The sequence below is a fragment of the Polyodon spathula genome, chromosome 13 (genome assembly GCF_017654505.1).
Source record: "Polyodon spathula isolate WHYD16114869_AA chromosome 13, ASM1765450v1, whole genome shotgun sequence".
Taxonomy (NCBI): domain Eukaryota; kingdom Metazoa; phylum Chordata; class Actinopteri; order Acipenseriformes; family Polyodontidae; genus Polyodon; species Polyodon spathula.
The window spans coordinates 44,397,769-44,422,052 of NC_054546.1; the positions used below are offsets into that span (position 1 = coordinate 44,397,769).

The 24,284-nt window shown below is 44.6% G+C and overlaps 1 protein-coding gene across 2 annotated transcripts; it reads left to right on the forward strand.

Moving 5' to 3' along the window:
- The first annotated feature begins 50 nt into the window (after positions 1-50).
- Positions 51-14,470, forward strand: LOC121326222 (plasmanylethanolamine desaturase-like). Of its 2 annotated transcripts, none has more exons than XM_041269450.1 (7): positions 51-134; positions 1,139-1,327; positions 5,909-6,028; positions 6,597-6,688; positions 7,625-7,769; positions 11,750-11,962; positions 13,225-14,470. In XM_041269450.1, exons 2-7 carry the CDS (start codon positions 1,165-1,167, stop codon positions 13,518-13,520), a joined length of 1,029 nt encoding a protein of 342 aa, XP_041125384.1. In that variant the 5' UTR covers positions 51-134; positions 1,139-1,164; the 3' UTR covers positions 13,521-14,470. The 2 variants fall into 2 exon arrangements, with proteins under 2 accessions (XP_041125384.1, XP_041125383.1); XM_041269449.1 differs by lacking the exon at positions 51-134 and adding an exon at positions 322-534.
- The last annotated feature ends 9,814 nt before the right edge of the window (positions 14,471-24,284 follow it).

Sequence of the window (24,284 nt, forward strand, 5' to 3'; positions counted from 1 at the left end):
TGTTTCTAATATAATTTACAGTAGTAAATGACAGTATCTGTCTGTCTCTCCAGTTGTAGTCCACAGTAGCTATTACTACCTATTAGCATTAGACTCTTGAACAAGGCATAAGAGGATGAAGTCTTGAGCAGCAGGTGCGTCTTTAATGCTAATTTGTTCATTTGCGTGTTTGAGAAAACGCTAGATCTGCCTGCTTTGTGCATTGCTGATCTTGTCAAACGTGAAGCACATCACAGTGAAAGAATGCATGCTCTTTTATGACAATTTCAGGGTTGCATGGCAACAAAATAAACAACAACACACCAAACACTGGAACAAATGCCTCGGTTAATAACGGCTACCTGAATGATCTTATGGCGGCTATGCCACGACTGTAACTGGTCGGAAACTAACTCGTACTTTTACTGCGACGCACCTTCTTTGCCAGACCAGTATTCTAGCGATCGTCGTTATTTTACAGCAAAGTTCGCAGTGGTGTTGGAGAATAATTGTGATTTCTTGATACGCAAACCGTGGAGGGCGTCCAAATGAAAGGTAATAAATAGTTAGCCACGACTGTATTCAGTTTTTAATAACTGGCAGTGTATTCGCGACAGGAACAGGAGTTTCATCTTGTTTTAATAGACATGTAATTTCATAGACGTTATACATATCAAATTTACATTAATATATACGCGCTGCTTCTTCAGTGAATCAGATCTGCTCTGTAACTACACAGCAGTCGAACATCACACAGTAACAGACGGGATACAGTTTAGCTTAATTTAAGGCAGAAATTAATACGTTTTAAAAGTGAGTATATATGACGGCTGCCCTATGTCAAATCGAATTAATTCCGTCTTAATTAATAATAAGATATATTCTCAGATATATTATATTATATATATATAAAAAATCAGTAATACGGTCCCTGCATAAACCATGCTTTAAAATAATATATATTATAAAATATGAAAAAAAGTACCACCTCTGCATAAACCTGCATTTGCTGCGGCTGTATTTCTGGGTTTATTTCAAAGGTTTCTAGGCCGTTTAGTAAAGTGTGCTCTTGAACGCCGGGGTAGCAATCGAACCCAGGCCCGCCTCAACTATTCAGGTATTTTAATAGTTTCATTAAATAGTTTCATTTGTATTCTAGCTGGAATCGAGGGTAAAGCGAAGAGCATGGAGACTGTTCTGCTCTCGGAGACGAAGATCAAACGCGGCTCCATGGCAGAAGAGGACCCGAATGGCAATGAGCACGGAGCCGCTGTCTGTTGTAGTCGAGCCCCGCGGTGGGGACCGCAGCACCCCGGGGCCCGGCAGCTAGCTGAGCTCTACTCGCCCGGTAAGCAACCAGCCCGATAACTGGCGAGTTCCCGTACAGTATCATCCGTTTATAAAAACCTCTTCCACCTGTTATACATGACTTGTTTCCCCTTGTAATCAAGTATTCCCATGTACTTTATTGGGACAGTCAATAACCTCCCTCCCCACTTCAGTTTACTGGCAAGTAAATTATTAACGGTTGGACTGGCACACCTGGCAAAGGTTGTTGTACACTTAATAATAAATATCTTTGAGAACCATACGATTATTAATATCATAGGAGCACAACAGCATTGCACTTATCTAGTGCCTTTCAAGACCTTTTTATAGCGCCTTTCAAGGTCCTCTCAAAACACTGTTGTTGTTGTACTAGTAGTCATAGTAGAACCCTTTATTATTATTGTTGTTGTTCAAAACACACACATCAAACTATGTTTTAAAGGATTAACCCTTTTCAGTCGGCGTCTGAAAGGGACTTGTTGCCAGAATTGAAAAAAAGGAAGTGGCTGTTGTTCTGAGAACTCGTGCTTCACCTCATTAGCTTGCCATGATAAAGACATGGACTTAACATTGCATCAGGCAAGTCCTTCCAGGCATCCGGATCTGAGTGAACCAGCAGTGAAATACACAGGCCAGTAAGTTCACTCAGTGTGTTATTCAGTAAGGAAGTTGCAGATGAAATCTCCCAAGTAGTTGAAATCAGGAGCCCAGTGTATTTGGCAGGCTCCAGGCTTGCCGGCAGTGTAGTACAGTGTATTTGGCAGACTCCAGGCTTGCTGGCAGTGTGGTACAGTGTATTTGGCAGACTCCAGGCTTGCTGGCAGTGTAGTACAGTGTATTTGGCAGACTCCAGGCTTGCTGGCAGTGTGGTACAGTGTATTTGGCAGACTCCAGGCTTGCTGGCAGTGTAATACAGTGTATTTGGCAGGCTCCAGGCTTGCTGGCAGTGTGGTACAGTGTATTTGGCAGGCTGCAGGCTTGCTGGCAGTGTGGTACAGTGTATTTGGCAGACTGCAGGCTTGCTGGCAGTGTAGTACAGTGTATTTGGCAGACTCCAGGCTTGCTGGCAGTGTAGTACAGTGTATTTGGCAGGCTCCAGGCTTGCTGGCAGTGTTGTACAGTGTGCATGTGCTTGTACATGGCACTATAATAAATTGCTTTACCAGGCAGAAGTTATTAGTTAAATGTATATTTATTTCCCTTTGGTTGTACAGCACATGATCGACAGGAAAGTCAAAATTAGAACAAACCTGCGTGTCCAACAGAATGTTTTAATTATTTACACCACAGGCCGGCTGACTGCACTAAGTTTAAGTAAGTGTTCACACTGGTATTAATACTTGATCATGGAGCTCTTGCAGTGACTTTGTGGTTTAGCTGGTTGCAATCCAGGGATGTAAGTAAGACTCATTCTAGGTAATACATGCTTGGTTAGCCAGTGTACACAGCAGGTAACAAGCTCCGGTGTGTCTTAATAGTAAAATCAGGAGTGGATCAAACTGCTATGCAATGGGAGTCTCATTTCCATCCCTGCAATGAACATTCAGGAGACCCCTGAATGTAAAAGTACACGGTGACAGTAACATTTCGCCTGTCTAGTATTTGTGATCTAGTGCTGCCAGGCTATTGTACTGAATCTCACATCTTCACTTCCCCTGTTCGCATTGTGTAGCAGAGTGCGTAATGTCTGTTGCCCTGTGGAAGATGAGCAGTGACAGTTCATTCTCATATGAATTGACTTCAGCTGACTTGAAGCAGCCCGCGGAGAACAGTGAGCAGACGAGACGTGAGGTTTCTATGTGATGAGTAAGGCACAAATCATCCACGGGCAAAGAAAGGCAGAGCTAATCAGGGACAAAGTCCTGGGTATTGTTTTACTGCTGCCTGTGCATCAAGCGGATGCTAGTTTTTCCTACTTGAAAATCAGTACCTGCATTTTTCATTTTTAAATGCAGTGTGTAGTGCTGACGTTAGACAAATTCAGTAGGTGACATTCCCTCACACTGATACAATTTGAAACAGGTGGAACTGTGCTTGGCAGGGCAGGAGATCTGCAATGTGATTTTTCTTGTTAAGGCGGCCTGGTACAGTTAGATGTTTACCTTGCAGTACGGTTTAAGTTGGAAGCTCGCTATGCCTTTAAAAAATAAAATTATAAAAAAGCAACAACTCTGACTTGTGTTTTCTTAGCATGGTACTCTATTTTAGTCACGCACAGCTCTTGTGAGGAGGGCAGGGAGAGGGTGTCATTCAGACAGGAAGTGTTTAAAGTGGCTTCCTATGAGGGATGGCCTATTTTGAAATCTCAGAGGGGGAATATTTTCAAAGACTAGCTCTGATCACCTGATGCCTGACATCACATCATGCTTCCCACTAGAGAGAAGATAAAGAGAGAATCTAGTCATCCTGAAGTGCAGTAGAGCAGGCTAATGGAGACAAGGGAGTGTGTGTGTTGCCATACTAAACTCATTGTGATGGTATTCCTGAAGCATTCCTGGACAGTTTTATCATCCCCTGATTATAATGACACTGAGCTGAGGCTCTGCAGTTCAGTTTTTTGGAGATGACTCTCCTTCCTCCCTTGTGGTGAAGTTTCTCACTCCTCCTGGTCGTGTGAGTCGGTATGAGACAGTGGATAATGAAGTTTCTCACTCCTCCTGGTCGTGTGAGTCGGTATGGGACAGTGGATAATGAAGTTTCTCACTCCTCCTGGTCGTGTGAGTCGGTATGAGACAGTGGATAATGAAGTTTCTCACTCCTCCTGGTCGTGTGAGTCGGTATGAGACAGTGGATAATGAAGTTTCTCACTCCTCCTGGTCGTGTGAGTCGGTATGGGACAGTGGATAATGAAGTTTCTCACTCCTCCTGGTCGTGTGAGTCGGTATGAGACAGTGGATAATGAAGTTTCTCACTCCTCCTGGTCGTGTGAGTCGGTATGAGACAGTGGATAATGAAGTTTCTCACTCCTCCTGGTCGTGTGAGTCGGTATGAGACAGTGGATAATGAAGTTTCTCACTCCTCCTGGTCGTGTGAGTCGGTATGAGACAGTGGATAATGAAGTTTCTCACTCCTCCTGGTCGTGTGAGTCGGTATGAGACAGTGGATAATGAAGTTTCTCACTCCTCCTGGTCGTGTGAGTCGGTATGAGACAGTGGATAATGAAGTTTCTCACTCCTCCTGGTCGTGTGAGTCGGTATGAGACAGTGGATAATGAAGTTTCTCACTCCTCCAGGTCGTGTGAGTCGGTATGGGACAGTGGATAATGAAGTTTCTCACTCCTCCAGGTCGTGTGAGTCGGTATGGGACAGTGGATAATGAAGTTTCTCACTCCTCCAGGTCGTGTGAGTCGGTATGAGACAGTGGATAATGAAGTTTCTCACTCCTCCTGGTCGTGTGAGTCGGTATGAGACAGTGGATAATGAAGTTTCTCACTCCTCCTGGTCGTGTGAGTCGGTATGAGACAGTGGATAATGAAGTTTCTCACTCCTCCTGGTCGTGTGAGTCGGTATGAGACAGTGGATAATGAAGTTTCTCACTCCTCCTGGTCGTGTGAGTCGGTATGAGACAGTGGATAATGAAGTTTCTCACTCCTCCTGGTCGTGTGAGTCGGTATGAGACAGTGGATAATGAAGTTTCTCACTCCTCCTGGTCGTGTGAGTCGGTATGAGACAGTGGATAATGAAGTTTCTCACTCCTCCTGGTCGTGTGAGTCGGTATGAGACAGTGGATAATGAAGTTTCTCACTCCTCCTGGTCGTGTGAGTCGGTATGAGACAGTGGATAATGAAGTTTCTCACTCCTCCTGGTCGAGTGAGTCGGTATGAGACAGTGGATAATGAAGTTTCTCACTCCTCCTGGTCGTGTGAGTCGGTATGAGACAGTGGATAATGAAGTTTCTCACTCCTCCTGGTCGTGTGAGTTGGTATGAGACAGTGGATAATGAAGTTTCTCACTCCTCCTGGTCGAGTGAGTCGGTATGAGACAGTGGATAATGAAGTTTCTCACTCCTCCTGGTCGTGTGAGTCGGTATGAGACAGTGGATAATGAAGTTTCTCACTCCTCCAGGTCGTGTGAGTTGGTATGAGACAGTGGATAATGAAGTTTCTCATTGGACAGCCTCCAGTCACAGTGACTGCACTGTAGAGTGCAGTATGGATTGCCTCCAGTCACAGTGACTGCACTGATGCATGAGGAATCTGTTCTGGTTATTAAATAAGCAGATAAATGAAGAGATAGAAAGCTATAGGCTGTTGAATTTGACTGTACAGGGAGAAGGGGGCCCCTTGTTGTCTGCTGGCTGGTACTGTACCATATTCTCTGGCCCCTGTCCAGCTCTCAACACAGAGCCACCCTTGTCTAAAATCTGCAGCTGTTAGATGATGTTTAGAGACACTTTTTGTTCCTTCATGCATTGCCGGGCCACATCAATGAGTTCTGCACAGCTTAAATCAGGTCTACAACAGAGAAGCACAATACAGAGTGACAGTGATACCAGGGAATGTTTCAAAAGGATGTAATAATACTCTCTCTCTCTCTCTCTCTCTCTCTCTCTCTCTCTCTCTCTCTCTCTCTCTCTCTCTCTCTCTCTCTCCCCCCCGTAGTTAAACGATTACAGGAGTGGATCAGTGTCATCTTGTGCATCTCCCTTGTAACGATCAACTTTATTTTCCTGTTGATAAACTTCTCCACAGTTTATATTTACAAAATTATAATCGGCACAAGTAAGTATGCATTCAATAGTTCAGAAGTCATTTAATCGCAGTTACATTGGTCCTGGAGACATTAGAAAAACACATGCTCACAACAATTCCCCTTTTACCAGAGTAGATGTTCAAAAGGTATTGGCGTGGAAGCCGACGTACAGCCCAGTACAGTATGTGGGAATCGATGAGCAGGGAATAGATGGCTGAGTCTTCAGCTGTATTCACATGACTTCTTTCAGACCTCTTTAGATAACTGACTGACAGAGGCTGGTGGTTTGAAACAGGTTTCCTAACATACGATCATGATAATCCAGTTTCATGACTATTATATTTTAGTACAGTAGTTAAACATGCCATACAGTAATGCATGCATTGCCCTGTCCTGTACATCACTACCCTGAAGGATTGCGATGGGCTGTGGGGATGCTCTGTCAGAGTTAAGCCTTTGGTTAGCTGGTTTTGCTGCAGCTCTGAATTGTGCCTGTCTGGCTGCTCATCCCTAGTCGGGTATTTCTTTTGAAATGGGAGCGGGGCCTCACGGAAGGCTCCCAGTGTATTAAGGCAGCTCTCTGCTTCTTTGTTTCAGTTGCTGGGATAGTTACTGCTGATTTTGCCTCCGGTCTGGTGCACTGGGGAGCGGACACGTGGGGCTCTGTTGACATCCCGGTCATTGGGAAGGTGAGCGGGCATGGTGCCGTGTGAGCGTTCTGTCTGGTGTCAGCTGAAATATCTTCCAAGCTTTTTGATACTAAGTTTTTTTTTTTTTTTGCCATCTTGGCAGCTCAGTGGGTCGCAGATAGGCCTCTGGGGTGCAAAGTCTTTGCCAGGTATATCCAACCTTGGAGAGAGCAGGACAGGAGTAATCAGGGCTCAGTAAACTGGACAGAATACCTCTTAAAGCACCCTTTAAACGCAGTCCATGCACAACCCCTTTGCATTGCAGCAAGCCGGAGCATCATTCATTCTGTCACAGGAATTCACTCCTACATGGTTAATTGAAGCTCCAGCATTTTCTCCTGAAAGAGCTGCATGGCACGTCCTGTGAGGTCTGCACTGCAGTGATTCACAGCTAAAGCGAGCAGTCCCTTCCAGAGCCTGTGGGTGCAAAGAGATTAGTGCAGTCCTGACTTGAGCTGAATAAAGATGTGGCACTTGAACCAGCGGCGCTCACTGCTCTGTGTTCCAGCAGACCCCTTGTTTAAATGAGCCTGGTGCTGTGCACTTTGTGTAGTCCTTGTATTGAAATGCAGCCCCTTTCTGTTGCTCAGAAATACCAACAGAAGAACAAGGTGTTTGTCGAGTTTCTTGTAGTATTTCTAATTGAGTGTTTGTAATAGTTGTGGAGCACTTTCTATTACCACACAGCCATCTACTTACTTATAGTATGGAGCTAATTCTGCCCCCAAACACATTGATATTTCAGACAGTTCTGAATCAGGTCAGGTGAGACCCTGCAATGTCAGAGAGCGGATTTATGAAGCATTCCACTGACTGGTGTGGGAGAGTTGTTATGATACACTGCAGCCCACAGTGCGGTCTGAAGGATCACAGCACATGCTGACTTTGTGGAAGTGTTTGTACACTAATCTCTTACTGTCTGTTTCTTCTCTGCAGGCGTTTGTACGGCCGTTCAGAGAGCACCACATCGACCCCACTGCAATAACCCGACATGACTTCATCGAGACCAATGGGGATAACTGCATGATCCCAGTCCTCCCACTGGCTCACATGGCGTACACGTTCATGAGCCACTCCTCAGGTGGGTTGTGATGTCATCATTGTGAATCAGTTACTTCAGAAGTACTTCCACGCAGGGGTCGCATCAACCACCTCTCCAGGGTCATCTCAGGATCCAGAGGGATTCCCTGGTCCTGTGGAATCCTGCTACCACACCAGGGTCATCCCGGGATCCAGAGGGATTCCCTGGTCCTGTGGAATCCTGCCATCTCTCCAGGGAAATCCTGCTACCACACCAGGGTCATCCCGGGATCCAGAGGGATTCCCTGGTCCTGTGGAATCCTGCTACCACACCAGGGTCATCCCGGGATCCAGAGGGATTCCCTGGTCCTGTGGAATCCTGCCACCACACCAGGGTCATCCCGGGATCCAGAGGGATTCCCTGGTCCTGTGGAATCCTGCTACCACACCAGGGTCATCCCGGGATCCAGAGGGATTCCCTGGTTCTGTGGAATCCTGCCACCTCTCCAGGGAAATCCTGCTACCACACCAGGGTCATCCCGGGATCCAGAGGGATTCCCTGGTCCTGTGGAATCCTGCTACCACACCAGGGTCATCCCGGGATCCAGAGGGATTCCCTGGTCCTGTGGAATCCTGCTGGGACCTGATGGATAGATTGATTGGATCAGGTTACTAACACAGAAAGATACACCTAAGATAATGAATTAGTTTCAGATAATTCTGCACTGTGCATTGACACATGAGTTGTGCTGAGTGGAGGTACCTTTCCTAGATCTACTGTGTGTATCAGGTCTGCAGTGCTGAAAGAGTTAATACCCCAGTGCTGCTACATGTTGTGTTGTATTGCATTGCTTTCAGGTATGGAGCTTTACTGTGTTTGACTGTGCATTCAATCAGGTAAAGAGGATCATGGGCAGAGTTGAACAGACTGTTTGTTTTTAACTTAAATACGTAACATTAAACCCTGTACACTGCGATTGCACAGTAAGCCATGTGTGTCTCTCCCTTAACTAGTGTATGATATTCAACAATGTAAAAATATTCAGTGAGAAGTAGAGATGCATGCTTTATGTACACTTGTGTCCTGGGTCAAGGTCCTGCTCTCAAATCTCTCAAATTTCTCAATCTCATAGTTCTTAAATTGAGTAATTTGATTTTCCATATTAATGAAGACATTGAAAAAGACCTCTCTCTTGTTGAAACGTTTGTCAATGAATTTCATTTTTTTAATCTTTTTTTTGTTAAGACTAGAATTATTATTTTTATTTCTGTATGTATTTCTTAGCCAATGTCCTTATCCAGGCGACTGGGGAAAGGCTGCCACTTGTATTTTGTATTGAGTCAATAAAACTTTAATCCCGGCCCTGAAGTATTTTATCTGCTGACAATCTGCTGTTCATTCAGATCCTCTGTCTGGTTTGCTTGTGAGCTCAGAGGCTGAATAAAGGGGATGATGGTACATGATAATGCACAGACCCAGCTTTCAACCAGCTGCTTTAGTGAGAGGTGTGTTGAGCGCCCTCTGCTGGGGGAAAAAGCAAAACACAGTATGTTAATATCCAGTTGTGCACATGGTGGGGTAGTTTTTGTTTGTTTCTGTGAAGCTTGAGGCAGTCTGTGCAGACACAAAATATTAAACAAATTGATTCGCAATTATAAATTCTGAACGTGACAGCTTGGCAAGAACTGCCCAGGTCTAACGAGAAAAGCCAGTGCTATTACCTACTCTAGCTTCATTTGTAGATTGCAATTCTGGATAAAAACACTGAATGGCAACACACTGCAGTAATGAACAGATCAGTGTGGTGTTGAAGTGGTTTGACGTTGCTGTTGTGTCTCTCGATGCAGTAATGAACAGATCAGTGTCCGATCGTGTCTTCTGTCATTTGTAGATTGCAATTCTGGATAAAAACACTGAATGGCAACACACTGCAGTAATGAACAGATCAGTGTGGTGTTGAAGTGGTTTGACGTTGCTGTTGTGTCTCTCGATGCAGTAATGAACAGATCAGTGTGGTGTTGAAGTGGTTTGACGTTGCTGTCGTGTCTCTCGATGCAGTAATGAACAGGTCAGCGTGGTGTTGAAGTGGTTTGACGTTGCTGTCGTGTCTCTCGATGCAGTAATGAACAGGTCAGCGTGGTGTTGAAGTGGTTTGACGTTGCTGTCGTGTCTCTCGATGCAGTAATGAACAGATCAGTGTGGTGTTGAAGTGGTTTGACGTTGCTGTCGTGTCTCTCGATGCAGTAATGAACAGATCAGTGTGGTGTTGAAGTGGTTTGACGTTGCTGTCGTGTCTCTCGATGCAGTAATGAACAGATCAGTGTGGTGTTGAAGTGGTTTGACGTTGCTGTCGTGTCTCTCGATGCAGTAACGAACAGATCAGTGTGGTGTTGAAGTGGTTTGACGTTGCTGTCGTGTCTCTCGATGCAGTAATGAACAGATCAGTGTGGTGTTGAAGTGGTTTGACGTTGCTGTCGTGTCTCTCGATGCAGTAATGAACAGATCAGTGTGGTGTTGAAGTGGTTTGACGTTGCTGTCGTGTCTCTCGATGCAGTAATGAACAGATCAGTGTGGTGTTGAAGTGGTTTGACGTTGCTGTCGTGTCTCTCGATGCAGTAATGAACAGATCAGTGTGGTGTTGAAGTGGTTTGACGTTGCTGTCGTGTCTCTCGATGCAGTAATGAACAGATCAGTGTGGTGTTGAAGTGGTTTGACGTTGCTGTCGTGTCTCTCGATGCAGTAATGAACAGATCAGTGTGGTGTTGAAGTGGTTTGACGTTGCTGTCGTGTCTCTCGATGCAGTAATGAACAGATCAGTGTGGTGTTGAAGTGGTTTGACGTTGCTGTCGTGTCTCTCGATGCAGTAATGAACAGATCAGTGTGGTGTTGAAGTGGTTTGACGTTGCTGTCGTGTCTCTCGATGCAGTAATGAACAGATCAGTGTGGTGTTGAAGTGGTTTGACGTTGCTGTCGTGTCTCTCGATGCAGTAATGAACAGATCAGTGTGGTGTTGAAGTGGTTTGACGTTGCTGTCGTGTCTCTCGATGCAGTAATGAACAGATCAGTGTGGTGTTGAAGTGGTTTGACGTTGCTGTCGTGTCTCTCGATGCAGTAATGAACAGGTCAGCGTGGTGTTGAAGTGGTTTGACGTTGCTGTCGTGTCTCTCGATGCAGTAATGAACAGATCAGTGTGGTGTTGAAGTGGTTTGACGTTGCTGTCGTGTTTCTATGCAGTAATGAACAGATCAGCGTGGTGTTGAAGTGGTTTGACGTTGCTGTCGTGTCTCTATGCAGTAATGAACAGATCAGTGTGGTGTTGAAGTGGTTTGACGTTGCTGTCGTGTCTCTCGATGCAGTAATGAACAGATCAGTGTGGTGTTGAAGTGGTTTGACGTTGCTGTCGTGTCTCTCGATGCAGTAATGAACAGATCAGTGTGGTGTTGAAGTGGTTTGACGTTGCTTTCGTGTCTCTCGATGCAGTAATGAACAGATCAGTGTGGTGTTGAAGTGGTTTGACGTTGCTGTCGTGTCTCTCGATGCAGTAATGAACAGATCAGTGTGGTGTTGAAGTGGTTTGACGTTGCTGTCGTGTCTCTCGATGCAGTAATGAACAGGTCAGCGTGGTGTTGAAGTGGTTTGACGTTGCTGTCGTGTTTCTCTGCAATAGTGAACAGATCAGTGTGGTGTTGAAGTGGTTTGACGTTGCTGTCGTGTTTCTCTGCAGTAATGAACAGATCAGTGTGGTGTTGAAGTGGTTTGACGTTGCTGTTGTGTTTCAATGCAGTAATGAACAGATCAGTGTGGTGTTGAAGTGGTTTGACGTTGCTTTCGTGTCTCTCGATGCAGTAATGAACAGATCAGTGTGGTGTTGAAGTGGTTTGACGTTGCTGTCGTGTCTCTCGATGCAGCAATGAACAGATCAGTGTGGTGTTGAAGTGCTGTGACGTTGCTGTCGTGTCTCTTGATGCAGTAATGAACAGGTCAGTGTGGTGTTGAAGTGCTTTGACGTTGCTGTCGTGTCTCTCTCTTCTCTGCTGCAGAGTCTATAGCTGAGTCCTACCCCTGGGAATGCTTCGTCTTCGCACTGTCTGTTTTCGTCATGATGACCAATCAGATTCACAAGTGGTCCCACATGTACTTCGGTCTGCCTCACTGGGTCACTGTCCTGCAGGATCTGCACATCATCCTGCCGAGAAAGCACCACCGCATCCACCACGTGTCGCCCCACGAGACCTACTTCTGCATCACCACAGGTAAGCCATCCCCTCTCCCAGGACCAGCAGCCCTTTTAACATTGCTGTCTGAGAGCGTTTTTTTGCTGTACTTTGTTTCACACGGTGCCAAATGAGAACGAGGTACAGCCCATAGTATACATGTCCTCATTCCTTTAGTGCTGTAATATGAGCCACGGACGGAAGCAGAACAGATGTGGGGATGACTAGCAATCGGGGCTCCCCGTCAGTCACAGCGATGAAGGAGCTGTGCTTTCTTGCAGTGTACCCCTATGATGACTGGTATTATAAATTCAGCAGCAGGATCCACAGGGGACTGCAAGCACGTTTCAACACACAATGCTATTTCAACATCTCTGCTCTCCCAGAGGAGCGCCCTGCTCTTTGTTTTATCGTTGACAATCTCCATGTATATTTAATGGGAACCTACTGTCATTTATAACAAATAGGCTGCAATGAAAAATATCAAACAACAAAAGGTAGCAGCTGCACCAGCAGTCCTCATTGATAAGTGTAATAAAGGCTCCAGGGCGCTTCTTCAGTGCCAAACAGGAACAGAGTCAGGCAGCTCACAAAACAAACAGGCTCCAGGGTGCGGAGTTATACTGAGGATAGGGTTTTTTTTTTTTTTTTGTTAAATGGTGGAAAATGTGTTATTGTGACCTTATTTAATTGTAAACTGCAAAAAAAAAAAAATAAAAAGGTATTTGTTTCTCTAGTTTGCTACTGTACTGTGTACCAACAAGGGCTGACATTGCTGAACCAGGGAGCTCAGGTAACAGGCAATGAGCTGAAATAAAAAGCTGCTTCTTGGTGGCTCCCGAGTGGCGCATCCAGTAAAGGCGCTCTGCGTGGAGTGCAGGATGTGCCCTATAGGGAGCGGCGCCCGGGTAGGGAGGACTTAGGTCAGCTGGGGAATCCACTGTTCACCGTGCTGCTTTTTGTTCACAATGTCTACATCTACATTCATCCAGGTAAAAGATGATATGTCTTGACTTCTGTTTATGTTCTCAGTCAAGATAGTAAGTCTTATCTGCTCTGTGGTACTGTATATTACTGTAGATATTGAGTTGGAAATAAGACTCCTATTGCATAGCAGTTTCACCCATTCCAGGTTTTACTACAAGCTTGATGAGCCACAGTGTGATTAAGTAACAAGCTCAGGTGTGTCGTCTTAAACTCACAGTGACACCAGGAGTGGAGTCTCACTTGCACCCCTGAGGTCTGCCTCAGTAAGGTATCTGATCTCATTGGGTAATAACTGCCCCACATTTCTCTTTCAGGGTGGCTCAATTACCCTCTTCACTGTGTAGGGTTTTGGAGGTGGATGGAAGACTTGATAGAGAGGCTAACGGGAAACAAACCACGGAGCGACGACCTGAAGTGGGCAGAGAAAACAGAAGAAGACTTTAACAGAGAGCCTTTCTGTAGCAGGATAGCACAGAGCACCTTGAAGAGTACCTGTCAGAGCAGAACAAGCAGCATTTACAGCAGAGATGGGAGTCGAGGACATATACTCACTAAAAACACTAGCCCGCAAATGAAACAGAAGCTCAAGTCTTTGTCAGTTTTAACATGAAAGATACTGCCATAGATTTCACATGCTGGTCACGCTTTAGTTCAAGGATCTGTTTTGTACAACCGTCTCACATAGTAATGTTTTAATGGAACATGACTTCAGTAAAGCTTTCAGAGTCATTGTAGCGTTTCTCAGTCTGTCTGAGTTCATATTTATGACTGCTTGTTCACAACGGACCCTTACCCCTAATGTAATCGCAAGCGCTCTTTAATACTACAGAATATCGAATTTCATTTATGAAAGAAGTGTCTTACTATTTAGAAGCAAAAAATAATACAATGATGTTTAACATATCCTTTTATCATGAAGGAACCAATATGGATAAATGCAGTTAGCCGCTGTGGTCTTTTTCAGTGTTAGCAGGGCAGTGTGTGATACTCATGTTGCTGAAGGACTGTATCATGTGTATCTTGTGCATATAGAAGGGAGGGTGGGGTGCATTCTCTCCATTGTTACTGGGATTCACAGCCTGTTCTCTGAGGTAGCGCTGTGGTTACTATTGTATGTTGACTAGTGTTTGGTAGCTAAACTAAGCAGCATTGTAATGGTAATACTTTATAGAAAGAAAGACTGGAAGATGGGCTCTCCAGATAAAAACACAAAGCTATGCTATCTTGCACATGCAACACAATTACAAAACAAAGTGATCTCACAGAAGGGCTTTCAAAGCTAAACAAGAGTGATCGTAATATTGATAATGATCAAATAAAGGCTTTGATTTTTGTGTTACAATATTGCACACCAACTTCGTATTAACATGTACTGTAAAAACTAATTTAGTGTTCTTTTTTATTTTAATTTTTTTAATTTCATTTTGAGAATTTGTTACATTTTCGACTGGCTTTGTATTACTACCAAGCAAACTATAGCTGTTAAATGCTGATCAGCCTTAACTCGTGTTCTGTTGATTGTATGAAACATGTATTTAATAAGAATAAAGGAAAGTACTTGAGACATGTTGGTTTCCTTTTTGTGAGCACTGCAGTTTTAATGATATGGTTTACCATAGGTCCTGTCACTGTGCTTGGGGCTCCTTCTAGTGGTAAAATAGTAAAAATACACTTTTCCTTGAAAATCAAGTTCTTGCCTTTATTAGTGAAACTGCTTCAGTTCACCTCTGAATCGAGAGTATTGATGTTGTTTACAAAGAGCCATTACTACTTAATTTAGATGTAATTTTCTTAGACAAATAATAAAAAAACACAGATGCCTTGTTCTTTTCCATGTGGGAATTATTATTTTTAGGGGCCCACGTGTTGGGTTGGTCGGTTTGTGGGGTGGGGTGGAAAGCTGTTTCTCTGCATCTCTGATTTACGCTACAGAGTGGTCGATGCTGGGACTTTCCACAGGTCTTCTGAAAATGGTGCTGACGTCAATCTCTGAGTCTTTCATGTGCGGGTGAATGCCTGCCTGAACCCCATTCTTCTTGCACAGCTCCAGCAGAGTCGCTATGTTGCTCTCTGACAATCGCAGATACCTGCATATAGGACAAACACATCTTCAAAAAAATACAGGGCTTAGGAGAGCAGTTTATTAGCAAATCATTTAATGGCCCACTAGTATTTAAAGTCATTATAAAGTAAATGTTTAATTAAGTCGTTAACAGATCCTTAGCCTGAAGCGTTCGTATCGTTTTAGAAAAGCTGTGTTTTTTTCTGATGGAAATTCTTTAGGAAGTGGACAGCACAGTGGTCTTGCTGCTTAGTCACTCTGTCTATCAAGCATTGAGGAGCGGTGAGACCTGTCGGGATTGAAGGCTGGCAGATGGAGCTCCCATGAGCGCGGACTGGCTGCCAAGGTGAGTGACCCCTTTGCCCCTGGCACTCAAAATTGAGACACCCGCCATGTCTCCAGGGTGATGGGAGATCAGTCTGACACACGGAGTGCAAGACGAAGTGTCATCTCAGCAGCCGCTGCAAAACTACTGTGCGAGTTCCAGAAGTCAGCTGTAGTATACAATGATTTAGCATTTCCTACTGAGGATGGTTAACAGTCAACAGTTATAGCTGTGCAGTCTTCTAAATAGTAATAATGGGTTGCATTTTTAAAAACGTTTTCAACCATTAGCACTGTTAACTTTTGTTTTTTATGCCAACTGTGATTTAATGTTTTTGTATAGTAAAGGCGGCACAGCCTGAAACGTTTGTCTTGTACTTTTTTTCTAACCTGCATCTCAGCACCTCCTCCGGCCTGAGCGGAGGCTGCTCCTCGGCCCGGGCTCTCTCCAGCATCGTCTTCACTCTCCTCTGCAGCGTGGGGAAGCCCTGGACGGCCTCGTGGAAGTAGAAGACATCACCGGCCAGGAGGGCGCTGGACTGGGAAGCCATGTTGGACTCTGAAGGCTGGGCAGGGGCCCTGCTGGTGAACCCTTGGCTCGGGGTCTTGCTGGGTAAGTGCGGCTGGCTGGCCCTCATCACACTGGGGCTCTCCAGAAGTCTGCTGGTGGTCCTGGTTGGGGTCTCCGGAGGACGGGGCGCGTGGCCGTTCATGGACAGATCGACAGCACTGAAGGGCAGAGTGCTGCGATGACCTGCAAGGACACAGACACGGTTTGTTGGCAATGCAGTCATCTGCAGTGTGTAGCAAGGCTGTGAGTACACTTAGTAAAGCACTCCACTTGGACAATGCACTGCTGAAATCATCTACATTGTAAAAGCTGGTTCATACTTCAGTCACGTGACTAGAGAGACAAGAAATCCCTTCTACAACTGAAATATAAAACAGCCTTCATTTGTTACTTTATTTTAGTTTTGTTTTCACAAAAGGACCTGCAGAGTTGCTGACCAGACAGTTGGTTGTGGCAGAGTATTGGGAAAGAAAAAAGAAAAATGTAGTTCTGGGTTTTAAAATGGGTGGCAGAACTACATCCCCCAGAATACCTCGGGCTGGAATTAGAGCCAGGATGTGGCTCTGAGGTAATGAGGGACACCTGACTGGAATTCAGCAGACAGGTATAAAGCAGGTTAAAAACGTTTGTCTATTCTCTGGTTGGTCTCTGTGTGAAGCCTGGGTGAAACCTGTTTGGTCAGACCTGTGTCCCTCATTACCTTACAGCCCAGTGAGTCCCACCCTGGCTCTAATTCCAGCCCCAAGGTATTCTGGAGGATTTTAACTCCCGGACTACAGTTTCCCTTTTCCTCCCCCTACTCTGCCACACTGTATTGTATTGAGTTCTGTAGCTGAGCGGTCAGACACTGCTAATTAACTCTACACACTGTATTGTATTGAGTTCTGTAGCTGAGCGGTCAGACACTGCTAATTAACTCTACACACTGTATTGTATTGAGTTCTGTAGCTGAGCGGTCAGACACTGCTAATTAACTCTACACACTGTATTGTATTGAGTTCTGTAGCTGAGCGGTCAGACACTGCTAATTAACTCTACACACTGTATTGTATTGAGTTCTGTAGCTGAGCGGTCAGACACTGCTAATTAACTCTACACACTGTATTGTATTGAGTTCTGTAGCTGAGCGGTCAGACACTGCTAATTAACTCTGCCACACTGTATTGTATTGAGTTCTGTAGCTGAGCGGTCAGACACTGCTAATTAACTCTACACACTGTATTGTATTGAGTTCTGTAGCTGAGCGGTCAGACACTGCTAATTAACTCTACACACTGTATTGTATTGAGTTCTGTAGCTGAGCGGTCAGACACTGCTAATTAACTCTACACACTGTATTGTATTGAGTTCTGTAGCTGAGCGGTCAGACACTGCTAATTAACTCTACACACTGTATTGTATTGAGTTCTGTAGCTGAGCGGTCAGACACTGCTAATTAACTCTACACACTGTATTGTATTGAGTTCTGTAGCTGAGCGGTCAGACACTGCTAATTAACTCTACACACTGTATTGTATTGAGTTCTGTAGCTGAGCGGTCAGACACTGCTAATTAACTCTGCCACACTGTATTGTATTGAGTTCTGTAGCTGAGCGGTCAGACACTGCTAATTAACTCTACACACTGTATTGTATTGAGTTCTGTAGCTGAGCGGTCAGACACTGCTAATTAACTCTACACACTGTATTGTATTGAGTTCTGTAGCTGAGCGGTCAGACACTGCTAATTAACTCTACACACTGTATTGTATTGAGTTCTGTAGCTGAGCGGTCAGACACTGCTAATTAACTCTACACACTGTATTGTATTGAGTTCTGTAGCTGAGCGGTCAGACACTGCTAATTAACTCTACACACTGTATTGCATTGAGCACCATATCTGGGGGTTTGTCCTTTACCGCAGGTTCTCCTGTGGGGGCTGTTCATGAAGCTTGTGAATTTGGGCAGGTGGCATCCAAACTGGCTGGGCAGGGCTCCTTGAAGCACTGTACCAGAGGAACTCGCTGCTAATACCTTCTCTGAGGAACCCATGCTTGGTCTCTATAAAAAAATCAGAGCCCCGCACTCGATCAATCTACACTGCAACTAGGTGCATCCTCTGCTTTACTGAGACCTGCAAGTCACAGTTAGAAAACACTGAATCATAATGCTATGGCACTGGAAAGCACACAGTAGATTTCATTCTGCAGCATCACAGAGGTTCAGCTTTATTCTTCAGGCACATGTATATCAGAAGAGGATTGCAGAGTCATCCCATACACTGAACATTCTTCACTGAACTGTAGAATTCCTTAGGAACTTCTCCAGAACCAAGAATATGAGTTGTTTCTAGAAGAAGCCATTCTCATGTGCTTTAAACAGACCGTTCTAGGAGTTCTATGTTCTAGCCAGCATTTTTTCATTATGGAGCACCAAACCCCTAATGACCACAGATTGAAGCAGCTATGTGTTTTCACCCTGTCACACAGTTCAGCCAGACTTCTACAGTTCAATGCCAGTCGTTTTCACTGGAAGTCTTTCTCGATGTATCTGTTAGTATTTCTAAATTCAGCACTACAGCTTGTTCAATACCAGTAATCATGTATCAAGCACCTTACCTTGAATAATATCCTGGTCTTGTATGCTGGGCTGACTTCAATCAGTTTCTCAAGGCTGTTTCTGACCCCCTTCTCCTCCCATGTCCACCTGCTTCTTTGCAGCTTTTCTATGCTGTCCAAAGTACGGCTCACTTTCTTTAACTAGCAAAGAGAAACACACATTCCACTTGCTTGTAAGGCATGCCTTGGGAGATTAGTCCACTGCTGCACTGATTGAAGGTTATGAGACTAACCCATGGTCTCCCCTCCTGTCCTGTCCTTACCTGGAAGGATTCCCTGTGGTTTGCGACCCTGAGAGGTTTGATATTTTTGCCATCTAGCCAATCTAAAGATACTGGAGGCTCCATGGTTTGTATTAATATTTGACACTGCTTAGCTGTTTAGTCTGATTTGTTTAAACAGATACGCAGTACAGGTGTTTATAGATAAGGTGTTTATTATGATGTCATCGGTGATGTATTGCTCTTTGTGAGCTCACAATTGTGTCAAAACCCAGAATTCTTTGGGTGTGTTAAGTAAGTGAGCTGCTCAGAGTAGTTCAGTGAAAGAACCAACTCAGAGCTACACAGGAGACTCCAACTCCATCCACTCTGAGCAGCTCAGAGCTACACAGGAGACTCCAACTCCATCCACTCTGAGGAGCTCAGAGCTACACAGGAGACTCCAACTCCATCCACTCTGAGGAGCTCAGAGCTACACAGGAGACTCCAACTCCATCCACTCTGAGGAGCTCAGAGCTCAGAGCTAAAGAGATTCCATCCACTCTGAACAGCTCAGAACTACAGAGGAGATTCCATCCACTCTGAGGAGCTCAGAGCTACAGAGGAGATTCCATCCACTGTGAGCAGCTCAGAGCTACAGAGGAGATTCCATCCACTCTGAGGAGCTCAGAACTACAGAGGAGATTCCATCCACTCAGAGCAGCTCAGAGCTACAAAGGAGACTCCATCCACTCTGAGCAGCTCAGAGCTACAGAGGAGATTCCATCCACTCAGAGCAGCTCAGAGCTACAAAGGAGATTCCATCCACTCTGAGCAGCTCAGAGCTACAAAGGAGATTCCATCCACTCTGAGCAGCTCAGAGCTACAAAGGAGATTCCATCCACTCTGAGGAGCTCAGAACTACAGAGGAGATTCCATCCACTCTGAGGAGCTCAGAGCTACAGAGGAGATTCCATCCACTCTGAGGAGCTCAGAGCTACAGAGGAGATTCCATCCACTCAGAGGAGCTCAGAGCTACAGAGGAGATTCCATCCACTGTGAGCAGCTCAGAACTACAGAGGAGATTCCATCCACTCTGAGGAGCTCAGAACTACAGGGGAGATCCCATCCACTCAGAGGAGCTCAGAGCTACAGAGGAGATTCCATCCACTGTGAGCAGCTCAGAGCTGCAGAGGAGATTCCATCCACTCAGAGCAGCTCAGGTACTTAACACAGTCCTGTTTATTCTGTCACTGGAAATGTACAAGCTTTCAGGTCAGGTCAGGTCAATTCAGTCTGATGTTGTGTGAAGAGGTTTTAAAGCTAGCAAGACTTTCTTAGTTCTTCATATACGTTTATTTTCCTCCCCTTCGAGTTTCAGAGCTACTAAGCTTTAATGTAACAAAGCATTAACACATCAGCATCCTGAGTCCTAGTTAGCTGCAGTTTTGAAACAGTAAGAGGTTTGCATATTTTGCTCTTTTCTTTTCTCAAGATGAAGATGTTGGAGCACAAACTGAGCAAACATGTCCCTTTATTTGAAATGAGCAGGAATCCCCCTAGAGGTGGGGCTGACCTTGAGGACTGCTCCCCAGAGCTTGCCAGATGTGCTGCTCTCATTGCTGTGGTCCAGCCCAGCCCAAGAGCTGCACACACGCCAAGCCCAGGACACATGCTCCTCATACAAGGTGCTGAGGTGTTCAGTTCATTTAAACCCTGCGTCCTGATTAATATACAACACTTACCGCACTTGGAGAAATAATGATGTCATTGTAGCAGGTCCATTAAGGAACACTTAAGGAGTTTTCCATTGTCGATCTGGCTTCTGAACTCCAAGGTTTGCAGACACTTCAGCACTACCATTGAAGAGAAAGCCTACAAGAGCTTCACAATAATCAATCTAAGAAGTGCAGTAGCTTTCCAGTGTGTGTGATTAATACCCTGTAACCTTGACTGGCCCAGATGCTGTCTCACACTGGGTGAAGCCCTGTTGGGATGAACAGTATTTTCAATGCCATCTTTCCAGATATTAGAGGCAGGTCGTTCCTGTGTGAGCAGCGAAACAGCCGAGATGTTTCTATAGTAAAACTGGAGCTCCAGACGTGTTGCTGTCAGCATTGCTTTGTGCTGGTCCTGTCACATTTCAGGAACGCTTTCTAAGCAGCAATGCCGGACCAGGAATTGTATACAATGGCTGATGATGCAGGAATCGTATACAATGGCTGATGATGCAGGAATCGTATACAATGGCTGATGATGGCTGTGGTACTGAAATTATAGAGAAGGAGGACGAATTAAAGCTGTGCTTTTAGATGTCTTGGTGTTGGTTTCATTTGGCTGAATCTATGCAGGGATGTGTTTATGAAACAGACCTAAACTCAGATGAGGTTTTGCAGCTCATATTGTTTACAAGACACATTATCCAGCTGATAACCACAGGCTGGAAAAGGACTTCATAAAAATGAGTACATTCATCATGCAGACAGGAAAGGTCAAAAGACCAATTCAATTAAAGCACTAAAGGGATTCACAGATTTTCATTTTTAATTACGGCCCTCAAATCAAAGATTGTCACGTCGATAAGTGATCTTGTTTCCTTAACCCAGGACTGGACCTTGCATTGATCAGTAATCTGCTTTAACGAGCACAGACCTGGAAGAAGGCTTGGTTTGGCTGATAATTGACCTTTAATGGATGCGTCAATTAAATAATGATCTTGTTGTACGGATACATTTAGTGATTACACCAATAAAGGCGACTTAGACTGATGCATGACTAAGCGCTAATGAAGTTACAGACTGCCACACTGGATGGCTGGCTTTGCTCTATTGAAGGCGTTTGGCGACAGGCATCCATGCAGCAGTTCAAACTCCCACAGCTGAGTGAATTATAAAATATACAGTGATGAAGGCATTGGCTAGAAGTGTAGTCCACTGGATGTTATTTCCTAGTAAGTACCTGATTTAAACTCATTGTGTGTGTAAAATTGGGCCTGCACTACACTGTTTTGCTTCTTTGTATCTTTCTTTAAGATAAAAGAAGTAAAAATAGTTTCAGATATTCACAAAACAGTTACCACCATGCTAAGTTAACACCACTTTTTTCCCCTAAAAATACTAATTAAAAAAAAAAAAAGACTATGAAAGTTAAGGGAAATTCAGGGTTTTTCAGAAAAGAAAAATGGGTTCCATTTTGCTGCTGATGGCGATACTAGACATGTCTGGTTATTTGAAGCACCAAGGAAAGAAGCATGCAGTAGAGAGCTCTGGTGTCAGGGTGTGATGAGAAAGAATAGCTTCATGCATTACTGAACAACGAGCAGGGAATGGAAAGATGAATAGAAGGCCCTGAATAAACTCACAAGGCATTTGTTCTTTCATGGGCAAAACAGCGAGAGCCCATCTTTTCCTTTTTTCTCAAGGCCACCTCATCTTTAATAGTTCTGTGCTGCCTCCAACCCTTCATTTCTGTCACGCTGCATTGATTCAGATTGTGTGGAAACTCACAGTGGAATAAAGGAATCTGGGTTATTTTCTGCAGTGCCTCAGGCTTAAGCATTCTCTGCGATTAGTCTTGTTTTGAAATCATTATTATTCATTTTAAAAACGTATTACAGTAGCATTATTATTTCAGGATTGGTAAGATGTGTGCCTATGTCACCCATTTATAATTCCATTTTCATTTTTTTATGTTATCATTTCTAATGAAGAGATTCTCCTCAGTGATCCTTTGTTTGCTGTTCCAACAAAGAACGGTAGATGGTGTTATTAGTACAACAAGCAGAGACTCAGAAGAACGGTGTTTCGTTACTTAACTTACCGTGCAAGCTTAGAATTAGGAGCTGGAGCAGAGCTGAGGTTTGGAGCAGCTCCACTATTTCACATTTTAAAAAATCCCGCCTCAATTATTCAGTTTAAACATTTGAATTAACAAAATAAATAAATCTATTTAAATTCAGAAGCTTTAATGCACATCATAGTTCTACTGATTATAAGGGGTCATCCACTTATCAATAGAAGCATGTATTCCTGTATCTGCAGCCACAGTCACAAAGTAAGTAGACAAGGAGTGCAGATTATTCAAATACAATCCAAAACGTTTGTGGGAGGCTAGGATTGAATAATAAAATAAAGTCAAGGTTGCTATCATGCAAGTACTTATCATGACATACTAGATACTTTACAGAACACAAATTCTATGCATGCAACATATATATTTATATCGCTGTAGGAATGTGGTCTTTTCAAGTTCAGATATCTGTTCAAGATTCAGACATGTATTCAAATATTTGTTCATTTTCAAAATGTTATCAAAGTCATTCTAAGTAACACTCTATTTGGAAAATATCCCTGAAGAAAGAAAGGCCTGACGTTACCCTCATGAATGAATTACAAAACACAGGATACCGTACAGCATATACAGTTCTGTTTGTTTCAGTTCTATTTGGTACAGTTCTATTTGTTTTGGTTCTATTTGGTACAGTTCTATTTGTTTCGGTTCTATTTGGTACAGTTCTATTTGGTACAGTTCTATTTGTTTCGGTTCTATTTGGTACAGTTCTATTTGGTACAGTTCTGTTTGTTTCAGTTCTGTTTGTTTCAGTTCTATTTGGTACAGTTCTATTTGGTACAGTTCTATTTGTTTCAGTTCTATTTGTTTCGGTTCTATTTGTTTCGGTTCTATTTGTTTCGGTTCTATTTGTTTCAGTTCTATTTGTTTCGGTTCTATTTGGTACAGTTCTATTTGGTACAGTTCTATTTGTTCCAGTGACCCAGCTCCAGCTCCATGCTCTGGAGCGCTCTAGTGACCCAGCTCCATGCTTCAGAATGCTCCAGTGACCCAGCTCCATCTCCATGCTCCAGAGCACTCCAGTGACCCAGCTCCATCTCCATGCTCCAGAGCACTCCAGTGACCCAGCTCCATCTCCATGCTCCAGAGCACTCCAGTGACCCAGCTCCATTTCCATGCTCCACAGCACTCCAATGACCCAGCTCCATGCTCTGGAGCGATCCAGTGACCCAGCTCCAGCTCCATGCTCTGGAGCATTCCGGTGACCCAGCTCCAGCTCCATGCTCCACAGCACTCCAATGACCCAGCTCCATGCTCTGGAGCACTCCAGTGACCCAGCTCCAGCTCCATGCTCTGGAGCATTCCGGTGACCCAGCTCCAGCTCCATGCTCTGGAGCATTCCGGTGACCCAGCTCCAGCTCCATGCTGCAGAGCATTTCCAGTGACCCAGCTCCATGCTCCGAAGCGCTCCAGTGACCCAGCTCCATGCTCTGGAGCGATCCAGTGACCCAGCTCCAGCTCCATGCTCTGGAGCATTCCGGTGACCCAGCTCCAGCTCCATGCTGCAGAGCATTTCCAGTGACCCAGCTCCATGCTCCGAAGCGCTCCAGTGACCCAGCTCTAGCTCAGCGGATCCAGGTCCAGGAGCTGGCTCCAGGGTTTCAGAGCCTGCGCGTGGCTGACCCTACTTTAAACATTCAGAAATGCTGTTCAGCAATAAAAGAATACAACCTTCCAACTGGAATGGAAACAGTATGAGGCTATTGTGTATCTCAGTACTTGTTGGAGGGAGAGTTAGTTAGCATGTGAATATTGTTTTGTTTGCCAGAGCT

Excerpts from the sequence above, each read along its gene's own strand:
- LOC121326222 (XM_041269449.1), top strand. Across the intron at positions 1,328-5,908 it reads AGCTGAGCTCTACTCGCCCG|TTAAACGATTACAGGAGTGG; the intron begins GTAAGCAACCAG and ends TCCCCCCCGTAG. Across the intron at positions 7,770-11,749 it reads GTTCATGAGCCACTCCTCAG|AGTCTATAGCTGAGTCCTAC; the intron begins GTGGGTTGTGAT and ends TCTCTGCTGCAG.